General features: G+C 36.3%; 1 protein-coding gene across 4 annotated transcripts in view; it reads right to left on the bottom strand.

Moving 5' to 3' along the window:
* The window catches only part of LOC138323623 (nuclear receptor subfamily 1 group D member 2-like), a 116,496-nt gene that overhangs the window by 68,823 nt on the left and 30,037 nt on the right, over positions 1-17,636 (bottom strand). For 3 of the 4 annotated variants that reach the window (XM_069268357.1, XM_069268356.1, XM_069268354.1), the window contains exon 2: positions 2,378-2,551. In XM_069268357.1, the coding sequence (XP_069124458.1) occupies positions 2,378-2,551 (174 nt within the window). Of the gene's footprint in view, positions 1-2,377; positions 2,552-5,473; positions 6,539-17,636 lie in introns of those variants that run through there. The other variant, XM_069268353.1, reaches the window with a different exon arrangement.

Raw genomic sequence — 17,636 nt, 5'->3', positions numbered from 1 at the left:
TCTCATGAGTCACAGAATTCACAATTTATGCAAAGCATCTTAAGACCTATCAGTTTACTAAATCTAATTGTATCATATCTTCTAATTGAAAAGAAGAATTTAAGAATTTCTGTCATTTTGACCTTTTTGACCCCGCCCTGAAGCCCCTGGGCCATACATGCCAAACTGTCATCTCACTATGATAATTCAAAGTCAATCAGGTGTGACATATTGAATACACAAAATGAACAAAATATTTGTTTTTCTTTTCATCATAACTGAAGTAAATTTCATCCCCTCCCCAGGGAAAAATCGGAGACCCTGGGGTGATGAAATTCACGATTTTTGTACCAAACTAGAAGTCAGTCAGTGTCAGTGATTTTATAAATTTCACTTTTTAATTTATGGAGATTATTTGGTTCCATCAAACCTGTGAATTCAGAAGAAGATTTTTGAAATTTTAGCCATTTTGACCCATTTTGGCCCCGCCCCTCTAGTCCCTGGTGGTCAACCAGGACCAACATGGATATGGTGTTAAAATGCTATTTCAGGCTAGTAATTCAAACCCAGTTTGACTCATTTCCTATTAAAACTAAGCAAATAATGTTCACAAATGTGTTTTTCCTATATAGAATATAGTAAATTTGACCCCCTCCCCAGGGGAAAATCTGAGATACCAGGGCCATGAAATTCACAATTTTAGTAAAGGGCCTTAACATCTTCCAATCTATGAAGAGTATTTAGTTCCATCAAATCTGTGAATTCAGAAGAAGATTTTTGAAGTTTTAGCCTATTTGACCCCTTTTTGGCCCGGCCCCTCAGGCCCCTGGGAGTCGGCCAGGACCAATATGGATATGACGATAAAATGCTATCTCAGGCTAATAATTCTAACCCAGTTTGACTAATTTCCTATGAAAAATAAGCAAATAACATTCATAAATGTGTTTTTCCTATATAAACTATAGTAAACTTGACCCCCTCCCCAGGGGGAAACACAAGACCCTAGGGTCATATAATTCACAATTTTTGTAAAGGACCTTAAAACCTTTCCATCTATGAAGAGTATTTGATTCTACCAGTTCCAGAATTTCAGAAGAAGATTTTTGAAGTTTTAGCTTATTTGACCCCTTTTGGCCCCACCCATAAGGCCCCTGGGAGTCAGCCATGGAAAATTTGTTAATAGGATTCAATGACCATTTCATAGGGATAATTCTGATAACATTTGACTCATTTCCTTTTACAAATGACCAAATAATGCTCAAAAATGTGTTTTCCCTATATAAACTATAGTAAACTTAACCCCCTCCCCAAGGGGAAACCTGAGACCCCAGGGTCATATAATTCACAATTTTTGTAAAGGACCTTTAGACCTTTCTATCTATGAAGAGTAATTGATTCCATCACATCTGTGAGTGGAGAAGAAGATTTTTGAAATTATAGTCAATTTAACCTCTTTTGGCCCCTCCCACAGCCCCCAGGGAGTTGGGGACCATATAATTCACAATTTTGATTGGCCTTATGCCTTAGAAGGTTTGTGCAAAATTTCATTGAATTTGCTTCAGTGGTTTTTGAGAAGAAGTCGAAAATGTAAATTGTTTACGGACATACAACGCACGACGGACGACGCACGACGGACGACGCACGACGCACGACGCACGACGGACGACGACGGACAAAAGGCGATTAGAATAGGTCACTTGAGACTTCGTCTCAGGTGACCTAAAAAAGAAAAAAGGACAAGAGGCCCAGAGGGCCTGTATCACTCACTTGGTTTGTAATGCCAAGTAATGTTCTGAATACAGGATCATTGTTTCATTTCTGAAGGAATTTAAAGATTTACCAGTAAATTCCCTGTTGGGCCCTACTCTTTCTGCTCCAGGGTGTCAGAGCCAAAATTTATACAAACTCTGTTCCCCTTCCCCCAAGGATATCTCAGGCCAAATTTGCTTAAAATCCATGCGAAACTCTATGACTAGTAGCGTTTTAAAGGAAATGTTGACAGACGGACAGACAACGGGCCAGGCGAGCTAAAAATGACATACCAGGTAACATTTTCAAGCAAATTTTTTGTTCTTCACATATTTTTCTGTCGCAAAAAGGCTAGGATTTCCCCTAATTAAAATAGAAAAAAAACATTGTACCATAAATACATATGTGACACCAACATTTCTGGAAAATTTTTCACAACATCTTCCATTGACCCTTTTACTGTGAAAGGTCAAAAAAGAAATAAAAATAATTGTTTTTATTTCAAGTTGATGACACTTTGAGTCAGATAGTTAAAGTGGTCAATAACTGACCAATTGAGAAATGGTGTGGTAGTATTTCTAGTTTTTCATTTTTATACACTTACATATGATCAAACAATACACACTATCATAACCAAACAGGTACGTACCAGCATTGGATATAAGTCTGTCTCCGTCTATTGAGTTTTTGTCCTCCGAATCCGAGATATGCTCCTCCTTGATATGTGAAGAGCTAGTTGAATTGGTCGGGCTGGTACGACGGCCATTATGTGTTCTCATGTCAATTGCCGGCTCATTACAATTGTACGGGCCCGGAGAAAACCCTGCAAGCATAAAAAAAAAATTGTAGAAATGTCAATTATATCATTCTTGTCAAAGTCATTAAATGTAGTGATTAGCATTTACTTTTTATATGCTGAACACAAAATATATAGATCATTATGGTAACCATTGGTGATTGCTCTGTTCTTTTCTATGATAGACTATGCATACAAATAATGAAGAAAATATACCGGCAATATAATTATATGTTGTCAGATATACTTTCAGAACCAGTTTGATTCTTTTTGATAAATAACCATTTTTCCTACTTAAATGATTATATTGGGTATTATGAATAGTTTATTTTTCATTTTTATCAATATCAATGGTTTTCTACTTTTTGTTGTTGTTAAATAAAACAACTGATCGTTCATAACCTCTACAGGTATTACTGTATATTTATATATATTTATATACTATATAATTACTTCATATTCCAATATCCTGGATGTGTCTCCCTTTCTCATAGCTCCTAAAGAAAAGGCCAGACCTTTAAAGTAAGTCTCACTAGTTAAGAACCCCCATTAGCAGGTATGATGTGGGTTTTTTTTTAATTTCAAAACCCTGTAAGTAAATCTCCCTTGTTCAGAACCCCCCTAGTGACAATGAGTGAAATGCCCTTTGATTACCCCGAGAACCTACATGTAAGTCTCTCTCATTCATAGCTCTCTTAAAATGTGCTCATCCTTTCCACTGCATTCAGAGAGACCCTTATAATATGCCAATTTTATTCAAAACCCTGCATTCAGAGAGACCCTTTTAATATGACAATTTTATTCAAAACCAATTTTATTCAAAACTGTGTGAGTCTCCCTCATTCAGAGCCCCTCTAGTGAATTTAATGTGACCTACCATTACCCTAAATTGTTTCTCTCCTTCCACTCAAAGTCTTTATAGCTTGCCACACTAATCTGTATCCTATTTCTACCGCCAGGAGCCCTAACAGGTCCCTGATAGAAGCCTGTAAGACATTATCCCCTCCTTCCATGACTTTATTTAGCTATTACACACCCTAACCCCCCCCCCCCCCCCACAAAACATCCATTTTACCCTAAGGTAGCCATCCAGTCAATATTTATCATTACTTGTCTAGCCTCACTTATTTGTAATCTGTCAATGATGTCACGTTTTGTGGTCACACCACCTGTAAATAGCTATTACTCCAGTACCGCTTATACATACAAATTTTCATTTTATTCTATAAATTCTTTCAAAACTAGGGCCAGTTACCAGATACTGACCATAGGTCAAAGTTTTTTTTTCGGTAACTCAGGCTCTACCACCTCCTAAATCACCAATGATTTTCTTACTCAATTATTTCAGGGGCCTGCACCTTTTGTACTTTCTTTAAACATGTATACGTTAGATAGTTTTTCTTTATTTGGAAAAAATATTTGTATAAAATTTGGAAAATTCAGCAAAATTTCTCTAAGAAAAGGGGCCTTAATTCTGGCCCCAAATGACCTAAAAAATCACTACCTCACATCCTTAAATGACCCTGGCCTTTACTAGGAATTAAAGTAATTGAAATCCCAAAATCCTCTATAACCATGCACTGTATCTCTTATTAGGAAGCTCTGTTCACTTGTACTTATTTGTTAATGTTTTCATTTTATGTTGACACATAATGCACAGACAGTTAAAAATAGGATGTTCTGCTTGAAATCACAAAATTACATAATATGTCTATTCAATGCATAAAATACAAGAATTCGGTGAAAATGTGGTAGCTTCCACACATGTCAGAGTTTTAAAAACACAAACATGCAGACCCATAGATCACCTAGCTAAGTTATGGATTGATTATATTAAATGTCTCATCGATTGACGACATTAATCTATTTGAAAAGCATTAATGCTTGTAAATGTATTATCTATTACGACAATATGGCGTAATTGAATTTCAGCACATAATTTTTTTTAATTACTGGCAGCATAAGCATCATATATTTCAAACAGTATACAGTATTGAAGGTAAGCCAAACTTCAGCAGAAGTTTATGGCAGTCTAATAAAGGTTAATGCTAAAACAGGAATATTTCTACACAGTGTAACTTGTTTAAACAAGATGTCACTCGAACCATCATATTTGGTCGGAATAGCCAGGTGTCCAGATTATGCAGGTTTTAATTACAACTGTAAATCAAGAAGGAAAATGTCATACAATTATGCCAGAACACAAAGAGATTTTAATCAGACATGAGCCAGTTTTGATAAGTTGTACTAGTACTGTATACATAAATATAGCAATTAAGAAAAAAAAAATCATATCTATCACTAGCATTTAGGACCTGTTTGCTTCAGAATCTATAATAAGATATCAGAAACCTTTCAAGTACAAGTGTCCCTTGTAATAATTTTATATTACCTACAGAAATAAATCAAAATATGAAGTTGTCAATATCAAAAGATCTGAATTATAGCTGATAACTCAAATATTGAAAATAAAAGCCACTGATAGTTTTAAGATCTTAACACAACACATGATATTTCCAAGCAAATTAAATATAGTTGCATAAAAAAAAAAATGAAATTATTTATCAGATATTTTAAAATTCTCAATACAAACCAGCAATGGCAGATGTAAAAACTTAAAGTCTTAGATTAATTTGAAATGATTGTGATCAACCATAGTGAATGATAATTCAGACGGCATATTCAACATGTATTAGCAGAAATTATACATTCAAATAACAAATTCTCAAAGGAGAATCAAATTAAAGTAATCAATATGTCCATGGCACAGAATGGTACAGAAATAATGATGGACCTTGCACATGCCATATTATCAGTAGAAACATGTGTTAACGCTTTGTCAAAAACAAAGTTTCTGTTAAATTTTTAAAAAAAATCACTGATTTTCTCAGTAAATTTGATACCTGTTCTGCTATAGCTACTGGCCAATGGAACTTTAAGGAAACCAACCTTTTAGAGTTTTAAAAATAGCAATTTCACGCTCCGTTAAGTGAAACGAGTCCCGGTAATAATTGTATCCTGTTGTGTTATAGAAAGAATACATCATGGCTGGCTTGAAAAACTGTGTCCGTGTTCCGGCCAGGTGTTGACGATAATCCCAAACCACCTTAAAAACTCCAACATATGTAGACTTGCAGAATTCAAATTTTCTATTTTCCTGTCAATTTACATCAGTGACATAAGACCGGCTTCATTGTCGGAGAAATGTATCTCGATATGATCCAAGATAGATAGGTTATCAGAAACAGTCTGCCCATATATGTATATATGGTGGTTTTTTTTTCCCCGTCTTTAGTTAGTCTGGTCCCTAGACCGGTTATTGACCTTTCATCAATGTCTGGGTAGTGCTACACCAATTTTGGATTAGAAGATTCACACCAATTTTCCCCGACCATAATAACGTTAGAAGTAGGTGACAGTGAATACTCGGAGATGTCGACAGGGGTGTAACAACTACACATATCCAGTGGGTGGACCCTGAACACATCCACGTAGGGCTGAAACAAATTTAACCTGTATATACTCCACAATTACATAATCAGACCAGGCACAATAACCCTATACTAAATCGTCCTCACTTTGTATCCATATATAATACACAGTCCTTACTGCACATGATTTATTTCCATCTTTCTTTCATTATGATTTAGCTCGGGGACCTTTTTAACCGACAACTATTCAAAATCACCTGTCTCCTTTCAATGAAATTAAAAAGTTAAAAATTTCTTTACAATGTGTTATAATATAACGTTTTTAAAATCCTGAGACAGACAGCTTCTCTGGTGTAAGGGAGACAACTCCTATCAACCCTAACACAAAGAACACTTGCTCAATGGCTGGTTAGTTTGACACCAACTCATAAATACCTCTAACAGCGTCATTAAAATAAGAAATTTCAGAATTTGTTTGCTTGCCTCTCACTTAAACATATGAAAGTAACGCAATCCATTTCAATAATGTCAGGTATGCTTGTCAATCCAGGAAATGTTTGTAAGTTTTAAAACTACAACTAGTTAACATCAATCCTACAGAAGTTTGTGAATGTCTGCATGATAATAGATCTATTTTGGTTGAGCGTGTCCTATTTATACACAAGCACACGCTGATAATTTCACAGCTGAAGTGTTAAAGTAAGGTAACCAGCAGGGTCTGTATATGTATATATATATATATATAAATGTATGACATGTAAAGCATGTTATGACCCGGTTATAGCGCTATTTTTATACACAGTTGCCCCGGAGAAGATATTCTATTATCATTTTGATGTATATACAGTGCCTACCGTTAGAGACCATGATATAGAGCAATGTCAGAAATGAGATAATTATATATGTCAGTTGATTAACATAAAGAGTAGACAGGATATTAAGAGCGGCAGTGTGTGTGTGTGTTTGTTTTTTATTGTTATAATTAAAACAGTTCGGGACATCTAGCTTTATCACAGCCATTTGTTCTGTTCCTTGTCACACTAGCCTGCCACAAAAGAATTTTTACAACTCTTCAATTAACGATAACTTAATCAATGGACCAAAGGTGTGAGATAAATTATTCACTCCCGAAATTTCTAGACACAAGTTAAGTTCAAAGTATGTAATACATTAATTATATATATAAATCAACCAAATTTACTAAATTTCTCAGAACTTTGTAGAAATTTCATGGAAGTTATGAATAAAATACTGTATTTGATCCCAAAAGTGTTCATATCTCAATATGCACATCCGTTTTTTCTTATTTTATTTAATATCCTGATCTAAATTGTGTGCACCATGGATTTTTAGAGTCAAATAGAATACATAGGATTGTTAACAATTACCAGTAATGAAATAAATACCAGGACAGGACAAACATCAGTAACAATATATGCTCCTTCCTTCATTTCAAGGTAGAGGCATATCTACAGGACATTAAAAACCAATATCAATAATTTTCAAATATCCTAACACGTTTCATATTAATGAGGACTTCCAAATAAGGCTAGTCACTATCATATAATTCATATCCAAGTACATCTTATAATTATGCAGTAAAAAAAATTGAAATATTAATCTATCAATAAGGGTTTTCATTTATACGTTTTTCGCTGTAGCTCATAAGAAATGAAGAAACAATGACATAATAAAATAATATATAAACAAGTTTGTAGAAGTCGACCTCTGCATATGAATATTTATTAAAATATTCTTTGACCTCTGTCAATGAATATTAATTACTTGTAATCTAGGCCAAAGAATAACAATATTTCAGTACACATATATAATATACCATTCATTTTGAATAAAGGTGATAAACCCATAAATAGAATGCTTTTTCAATTATTATTTTTTTACCTTAAGAAAACCGTTTTTGATTTTTTTCCTGCATCATTCTGTTACCTACATCCTTCAGTATAGACTTACAAAGGATTCAAACATTGAATTGAATCAGATTGTATATGTATGAGGCCAAAACAGCCATTAGCTGAGTATAATGCAATTCCTTTTCCAGAATAAAAAATAAGGGGGTCTGTAATGTAAGTATACCTGTATATACTAAGTGTAACATATCGTCTGTCTGTACAGAAAGAGTTCAAGTTAACCAAATATTCACGATAACGAATGACTTTGCCTTAAACTTGGCTACTCTAACATCCATCTTCCCCTAGAACTATCAATGATCAGACAACATTTTTTTGCTTTCTCTTTCTGAATACAAGTTACACGAACAAATCAAACACCACTGATTGCATTTCAATGGATTTATCCTAAAACAAAGAGCTGAGTAAACAGGGAATGTGTCGGCAGAAAATGGGTTATGTATACAAACTAATGATCGGGTAAATAAGTATGTCTGCTAACCATGCCTCCGATTTCATCCTTGATTGAACTACAGTCTGTCTTAAGTTACACAAAATGAATTTTCTAATTCAGTTCCTGGAAATTTGACTGCCGCTAGCAAGAAAGGTTATCATGTGACAACTTCTAGTCTATAGACTTATAACACAATTAACTACGACGAGTTGAGAAAGTCCCCAGGTCATGTAGCAATAGAACCTTTGGTGTGGTTTTATATAATTTAATCTATTAACATCCAGGATCAATACAAAGCCTAGAGTACTTGGAGAAAAAACACCGACGTACAGTCAGAACCTGGTGACCTTGAACTGCTGAACCTAGAACTAACTATATAATGATCAAGAGGTTAAGATGATGTGTTTGAAGTTGGATGTGTACAGTTACCAAGGTTTCAAGTTAAGTTATGGTCATTTTTAAGGTCTATACCTTGAAAGGATAAAACAGTAGTGCCCAGAAAAAAAGCAGAGCCCTAAAATCATTCAATATCTATAAACTGTCCAGTATCGGCATTGAAATAGTGAGTTCATTCTATTAAACCTACCGGATGTATCAACAAACATGGTCAATTAAGGTCATGTTCAGGAGGTTGAGAAAAGCCAAAGTACCTGCAGAAAAAACAGACCTACAGTCAGTATTTGACAGCTGCACCACATGTTTTGAAATTCAGACACCTTAATCACTGAGTCACCATAGCCCCTCCCAGAGGTGGAGGACTTGTGATAGAAATTCAGACACCTTAACCACTCAGCCACTGTAGCCCCTCCTAGAGGTGGAAGACTTGTGATAGAAATTCAGACACCTAAACCACTCAGCCTTCTTAGTCCCTCCTAGTGGTAGAAAGTCAGACACCTTAACCACTCAGCCACTGTAGCCCTTCCTAGAGGTGGAGGGCTAGTGTAAGAAATTCAGACACCTTAATCATTCGGCAACTGTAGCCCTTCCTAGAGGTGGAGGGCTTGTGATAGAAATTCAGACACCTTAACCACTCAGCCAGCATAAGATAGAAAGTCCGACACATTAACAACTAAGCCTTCCTAGTCCCTCCTAGAGATGGAGGGCTTATGATAGAAAGTCAGACACATTAACCACTAAGCCTTCCTAGTCCCTCCTAGAGGTGGAGGGCTTGTGATAGAAAATCAGACACCTTAACCACTCAGCCTTCTTAGTCCCTCCTAGAGTTGGAGGGCTTGTGATAGAAAATCAGACACCTTAACCACTCAGCCTTCTTAGTCCCTCCTAGAGTTGGAGGGCTTGTGATAGAAAATCAGACACCTTAACCACTCAGCCTTCTTAGTCCCTCCTAGAGTTGGAGGGCTTGTGATAGAAAATCAGACACCTTAACCACTCAGCCTTCTTAGTCCCTCCTAGAGTTGGAGGGCTTGTGATAGAAATTCAGACACCTTAACCACTCAGCCTTCTTAGTCCCTCCTAGAGGTGGAGGGCTTGTGATAGAAATTCGGACACCTTAACCACTCAGCCACTGTAGCCCTTCCTAGAGGTGGAGGGCTAGTGAAAGAAATTCGGACACCTTAATCATTTGGCAGCTGTAGCCCTTCCTAGAGATGGAGGGCTTGCGATAGAAATTCAGACACCTTAACCACTCAGCCACTGTAGACCCTCCTAGAGGCAGAGGCTTGTGATAGAAATTCAGACACTTAACCACTCAGCCATAGATAGAAAGTCAGACACCTTAACCACTAGCCTTCCTAGTCCCTCTAGAGGTGGAGGGCTTGTGATAGAAAGTCAGACACCTTAACCACTCAGCCTTCTTAGTCCCTCCTAGTGGTGGAGGCGGTATAGAAAGTCAGACACCTTAACCACTCAGCCTTCCTAGTCCCTCCTAGAGGTGGAGGGCTTGTGATAGAAATTCAGACACCTTAACCACTCAGCCTTCTTAGTCCCTCCTAGAGTTGGAGGGCTTGTGATAGAAATCCGACACCTTAACCACTCAGCCTTCTTAGTCCCTCCTAGAGGTGGAGGGCTTGTGATAGAAAGTCAGACACCTTAACCACTCAGCCTTCTATCCTTCCTAGTGGTGGAGGGCTTGTGATAGAAATTCAGACACCTTAACCACTCAGCCTTCTTAGTGCTTGTGTAGAAAGTCAGACACCTTAACCACTCAGCCTTCTTAGTCCCTCCTAGTGGTGGAGGGCTTGTGATAGAAAGTCAGACACCTTAACCACTCAGCCTTCTTAGTCCCTCCTAGAGGTGGAGGGCTTGTGATAGAAAGTCAGACACCTTAACCACTCAGCCTTCTTAGTCCCTCCTAGAGGTGGAGGGCTTGTGATAGAAAGTCAGACACCTTAACCACTCAGCCTTCTTAGTCCCTCCTAGTGGTGGAGGGCTTGTGATAGAAAGTCAGACACCTTAACCACTCAGCCTTCTTAGTCCCTCCTAGTGGTAGAAAGTCAGACACCTTAACCACTCAGCCTTCTTAGTCCTTCCTAGTGGTGGAGGGCTTGTGATGATAGAAAATCAGACACCTTAACCACTCAGCCTTCTTAGTCCTTCACTAGCCTTCAGGTGGAGGGCTTGTGATAGAAAGTCAGACACCTTAACCACTCAGCCTTCTTAGTCCCTCCTAGTGGTGGAGGGCTTGTGATAGAAAGTCAGACACCTTAACCACTCAGCCTTCTTAGTCCTTCCTAGTGGTGGAGGGCTTGTGATAGAAAGTCAGACACCTTAACCACTCAGCCTTCTTAGTCCCTCCTAGTGGTAGAATCAGACACCTTAACCACTCAGCCTTCTTAGTCCTTCCTAGTGGTGGAGGGCTTGTGATAGAAAGTCAGACACCTTAACCACTCAGCCTTCTTAGTCCCTCCTAGTGGTGGAGGGCTTGTGATAGAAAGTCAGACACCTTAACCACTCAGCCTTCTTAGTCCTTCCTAGTGGTGGAGGGCTTGTGATAGAAAGTCAGACACCTTAACCACTCAGCCTTCTTAGTCCCTCCTAGTGGTAGAAAGTCAGACACCTTAACCACTCAGCCTTCTTAGTCCTTCCTAGTGGTGGAGGGCTTGTGATAGAAAGTCAGACACCTTAACCACTCAGCCTTCTTAGTCCTTCCTAGTGGTGGAGGGCTTGTGATAGAAAGTCAGACACCTTAACCACTCAGCCTTCTTAGTCCCTCATAGAGGTGGAGGGCTTGTGATAGAAAGTCAGACACATTAACCACTTAGTTACAGCAACCCCATTACTGAAACGGTATCAATCTAACACATCTATGATGCACATATTGATAAGGATGCCTGCACAATAGTTTATCAAATTGACTAAAATAAAAATCCAGACATGTCTGTCTGACTGAAAATGAATTCCATCATTTTCACCTTTAGTAGCTAGAGAGCTGATGAATTATTGACAGGCCAGGAGAAGTGAACATGACCTAGATTGTATACAAATCTCAATAATCCTTCATGTGTCATTCAGTGATTATTGATTGGAGACCATATAGGTCTGGATAGAGGTTAAATTAGTTAATGAAAGGCCTTTAAGTGCTCCTTGGTACCAGTGTCAACACTCATTGACAGTGAACACTGCAACAGAAATTGACCTAGATATTGAAGATAATAAAAATACAAATACTGTGCCCTAATATATATACCACTGCATTCAATATACAACATGAAATCAATGGCTTTGACGTATCTACATGCAACCAAGTTGCAGCAAATCCGGAAAAAAACCCACTTCATCTAGGATAAGATGCTTATGTAGTAGTCTGCATAGGATTCCCAGAAAATTCACCACAAATCCTCTGGTTTCAAAATAAAGCCATATCTTATATAATTTCAAAAAATATGCATCACCTATTGATTATAAGAGGTAATGAGGAAGTAACATGAATTATGTAATAATATGCGACACTTATCTGCATAGATGAAGCTGTTGGCATTTTACTTGCATAGTCAATTATATCATAAATGGAAGCAGCCAATGGTTATAATGAGGAAGCTGGCTAAATATAGAGCACAGAACGAGTCTTCTATTCCATTTCATTTGAAATTAACACAAAATTACTCCAAGCTAAATATATAAAATGAATATATTAGCAAAAGGTTCGATGAATTCTGCAGTCAACAACCCCATAAAGTCAACACACACGTTACCACGAATTGTGGTTTAATGTCGCTAGGCACCAGACTCATCAACACGTAAAAAAACAAAAGGTCCAGAGGACCTGTATTTTCTCATGTGGTTAATTCAGTAAATATCTCAAATGGGGAAGGGGTCAGTCCAACTATTTGCCAATTTTAAATCCTCAACTCATTCGGATACCGAAACTCGGTCCTTTGAACCAGGGGAACTATTGATAAAAGTTAACTCAATTTTTGAAGATATATCAAGATTTCCTATCAATGTATGATTTATCCTGACATTTGGTTAATTTATGTCATGCACACATAAAAATTCTGTCAATTTATGTTCACACATTCCAACATTCTGTCAATGCAGGCACTGACTTTAAAATCCTACCAATTCATCAGCAAACCCTCATATCATGTCAATTGCAATAACATTTGTCATTAGAGGTCCTTTATCAATAGCTAACACATCTGCATGTATACTTAATTACATTTATCAGTACAAGTTTCGGTGTGAGCAAGAGCAAATCATAAATTCATTGCGTTATTTTACTTATTTTATTCAGTTCCTAGATATATATTGAAAGACCATGGACAGACTTTATTATTTTTATATGATTTATCAATTGCTCCATCCAGCTTTATTCAGTTCTCAGACACTTGAAATGTTGGGATTTGAAGGGGGGTTTAGGTCTTTTTACGGAAGTAGGCCTGAATTTTTTCATACCCCTGAGTTGGATTTTCAGCAGAATGAATGCAATAAAGAAATGTTTTGTCCAATTCCTGAAATGGTTAAAACAACAGGAAATGAAACAAGCAAGGAGCAAAAATGAAACTTGCAAGAAGCAAGGTTACATGTATGATTCCAACAATGTCCTCATTAGAAGTCATTCAAATCACAAATGTAGTGATACAATAATTGTTTTGGGTCTGTTTGAGAATCAATATCTTCTCCAGTGAACCAAATGATGTATTTTATATACAGAAGATAAATACAGTTGTTTCATCACTTAATATGTCGGTCAAAAGTAAAATATTTCCCCAGGGTCACATGATCAAACTTAAATTTGAAACAAAATATGTACATACATATTACGTATGTCTAAACATTTCCTGACTTCACAGGCACTGCTAATGTGGGAATTAAAAATAGTTCATATTCCAATTATGTAACAGTCCGTATTTGTCAACATCTGTTGTCTGTCGTTATTTTTAGCCGACCCCAATGACACCAGGTCGTGATGTCGGAGGAGTGAGCCATACATCCATCACACAAGATGGCTTGTACTATGTCGACCTAATTGACCCAAGTCTAATTCATTTTCTATCGCCCAGACAAACAATCTGTCTAACTTCCAATTCAGAACTACTCAAATCCATCCGAGTCATCATGAGAAATGTTTAAACTCATTTCTCAATCGTCAAAAAACAGTCCAAGAATTTCACAGGTGCTGAAATGCTAGGTATTGCTCAAGAAATTAATTCACAGCTGCAAATTATATTAATTCATCATGGTGCTCATCTCAGGTATAATTTTAACCTCCATAAAAGACTTGAAGATTTTTTTTTAAATCAAAACAAGTTAATTGACTTATAAGCAATGCATATTTTAAGTCACGTAATAATGATTAATAATATTGTGATATTTTCTAATGGTACTAGCCCCAATTTCTCGAAACAAACAGTTTCAGTGCCAACTTGAAAATCAAAAATTCATCTCATTATTTAACTTTGGTAAAACAAAAATAACTCTTTGGTAAAACAAAAATAACTCTTTGGTAAAACAAAAATAACTTTTTGGTAAAACAAAAATAACTCTTTGGTAAAACAAAAATAACTTTTTGGTAAAACAAAAATAACTCAAGTCTGTATTTAACCAGTAAGTTTGTACCAGTAAGAACATAACTTAAATCTACAAAAATAACTCAAGTCTGTATTTAACCAGTAAGTTTGTACCAGTAAGAACATAACTTAAATCTATAAATGAACTTCAACCGAACTTTCTCCAGCCCATGTGGATATTTTATTGCAATTTAATTCCATTTTAACTACACAACAAATACAAAATGTATTCTGTAAACAGGGCATCTTTTAAAGATTAACTTATGAGATCAATACAATAAGCCTAAACAAACTATCCTGTTCAGTACTTTTGAGTAACACATGTACCTGCAAGAATGTATTTATCAATTTGTCACATGATAAATGGGGCAAGAATTTTGGCCTGAAACATATTATATTGGGTGAACCAGTACAGTACAGTTAATTTTAGAATATAAATGACTTTCTACTGAACTAGCAATAAGTCCAACCCCATCAGGGTCACATATCAAAGATTCACCAATTGAATCTTTCAACTTTCCCATTATCTATCCCATTTAAACTTATAATTAATGTCAAGATACTTTCACTTTCATATTGGATTTTTCTCAATGAAAGTTTTTTTTTTTTCCAATCCATATTCCATAATGATAAATGTGTATACTATAGAGATGAGTGTACAGATAGTTGTTATGTTGGTGAAATATCCTGTTATATTCTTTATGAATGTTTGGGGTCACCTGTCATGTCTGAGTTTAATGTCCTAATCATGCAGCCTCGATAAATCGATTCAGTATTGGGCATTTTGGAGTATTAACTGTGTATGTATACGGTACATGCATTGGGTTTTTTACGGAACACCATTTAATTCTACGGACTCAACAGCCATACATTCATAATTCATAATATAATGAATAAGCAAAATGCCTGAATAAATTAAGATTATTTTACAAATACATACATACTGGTATACAAAATACAGATAAGCAAAAAGAATTTATCAAAAAAACTGAATAATTAAAGAAACAAGAGACCCATGGGCCTTAGCGGTCACCTGATATCAGATACAGAATGAAACAAAGACATGCATATAAACACTATATATTTGCCCATCAGGCCCTTGAAGTCAGTCAGTGATTTTATAAATTTGACTTTTTAATCTATGAAGATTATTTGGTTACATCAAATCTGTGAATTCAGAAGTAAGACTTTTGAAATGTTATCCATTTTGACCCCTTTTGGCCCCACCCCTCTGGCCCCTTGGGGTCAGCCAGGACCAATTTGGATATGATGTTAAAATGCTATCTCAGGCTAATAATTCTAACCCAGATTGACTAATTTCCTATGAAAACTAAACAAATATTGTTCCTAAATGTGTTTTTCCTATATAAACTATAGTAAACTTGACCCCCTCCCCTGAAGGGAAACATGAGACCCCAGGGTAATATTATTCACAATTTTTGTAAAGGACTTTAAGACCTTTCCATCTATGCAAAGTATTTGATTCTACCAGTTCCAGAATTTCAGAAGAAGATTTTTGAATTTTTAGCCTATTTGACCCGTTTTGGCCCCGCCCCTAAGGCCCCTGGGGATCAGTCATGGGGAAAATTTGGTAATAAGATTCAATGGCCATCACATAGGGATAATTCTGACAACAATTGACTATAAATTTCCTATTATAATGACTAAATAATGCTCAAAAATGTGTTTTCCCTATATAAACTACAGTAAACTTAACCCCCTCCCCAGGGGGAAACCTGAGACCCAAGGGTGATGTAATTCACAATTTTCATAAAACACCTTAAGACCTGTCCATCTATGAAGAGTATTTGATTCTACCATTTCCAGTATTTAAGAAGAAGATTTTTAAAGTTTAAGCCTATTTGCCCCTTTTGGCCCCACACCTCTGCCCCGAGGGGGTTGACCAGGACCAACATAGATATAATATTAAAATGTTATCTCAGGCTAATAATTCTAAACAAGTTTGACTCATTTCCTATGAAAATTGAGCAAAAAATGATCATAAATGTGTTTTCTCTATATAAGCTATAGTAAACTTGACCCCCTCCCCAGGGGGAAACGTGAGACCCCAGGGTCATATAATTCACAATTTTCATAAAACACCTTAAGACCTGTCCATCTATGAAGAGTATTTGATTCTACCAATTCCAGTATTTAAGAAGAAGATTTTTAAAGTTTTAGCCTATTTGCCCCTTTTGGCCCCACACCTCTGCCCCGAGGGGGTTGACCAGGACCAACATAGATATAATATTAAAATGTTATATCAGGCTAATAATTCTAAACAAGTTTGACTCATTTCCTATGAAAATTGAGCAAAAAATGCTCATAAATGTGTTTTCTCTATATAAGCTATAGTAAACTTGACCCCCTCCCCAGGGGGAAACGTGAGACCCCAGGGCCATATAATTCACAATTTTCATAAAACACCTTAAGACCTTTCCATCTATGAAGAGTATGTGATTCTATCAGTTCCAGAATTTCAGAAGAAGATTTTTGAAATTATAGCCTATTTGACCCGTTTTGACCCCGCCCCTAAGGCCCCTGGGGATCAGTCATGGAAAATTGGTTAATAGGATTCAATGGCCATCTCATACTGATAATTCTGACAATATTTGACTCATTTCCTATTACAAATGATCAAATAATACTCAAAAATGTGTTTTCCCTATATAAAACTATAGTAAACTTAACCCCCTCCCCAGGGGGAAACCTGAGACCCCAGGGTCATATAATTCACAATTTTTGTAAAGGACCTTAGGACCTTTCTATCTATGAAGAGTATTTAATTCCATCACATCTGTGAGTGGAGAAGAAGATTTTTGAAATTTTAGTCAATTTTACCCCTTTTGGCCCCTCCCATAGCTCCCTGGGGTATGGGGACCATATAATTCACAATTTTGATTGGCCTTATGCCTTAGAAGGTTTGTGCAAAATTTCATTGAAAATGCTTCAGCGGTTTTGGAGAAGAAGTCGAAAATGTAAATTGTTTACGGACATACGACGGACGACAGACGACGACGGACAAAAGGCGATTAGAATAGGTCACTTGAGACTTCGTCTCAGGTGACCTAAAAATTGGATATCGTAAATTGTCTTTGGACAATAAATTTGATATATTTTATACTATAGTATATTTTAACTATAGCATATCTTTCAATACAATATGTTAAAATGTATCAAATAAAGTAAATAAATTGATTGATTCTGCACGTACGTGAATATAAAGTATATATATATATACAAAATAAATAAATAGATTAATTCATAAAATTAATATTCAGGTCTAAATATTTAAATAAATAAATGACTAAATAAACAAGAGATCCCAGAGGGATCTTGGCGCCCACCAAA

The sequence above is a fragment of the Argopecten irradians genome, chromosome 5 (genome assembly GCF_041381155.1).
Source record: "Argopecten irradians isolate NY chromosome 5, Ai_NY, whole genome shotgun sequence".
Classification (NCBI taxonomy): Eukaryota; Metazoa; Mollusca; class Bivalvia; order Pectinida; family Pectinidae; genus Argopecten; species Argopecten irradians.
This window is presented reverse-complemented; position numbering and strand designations above follow the sequence as displayed.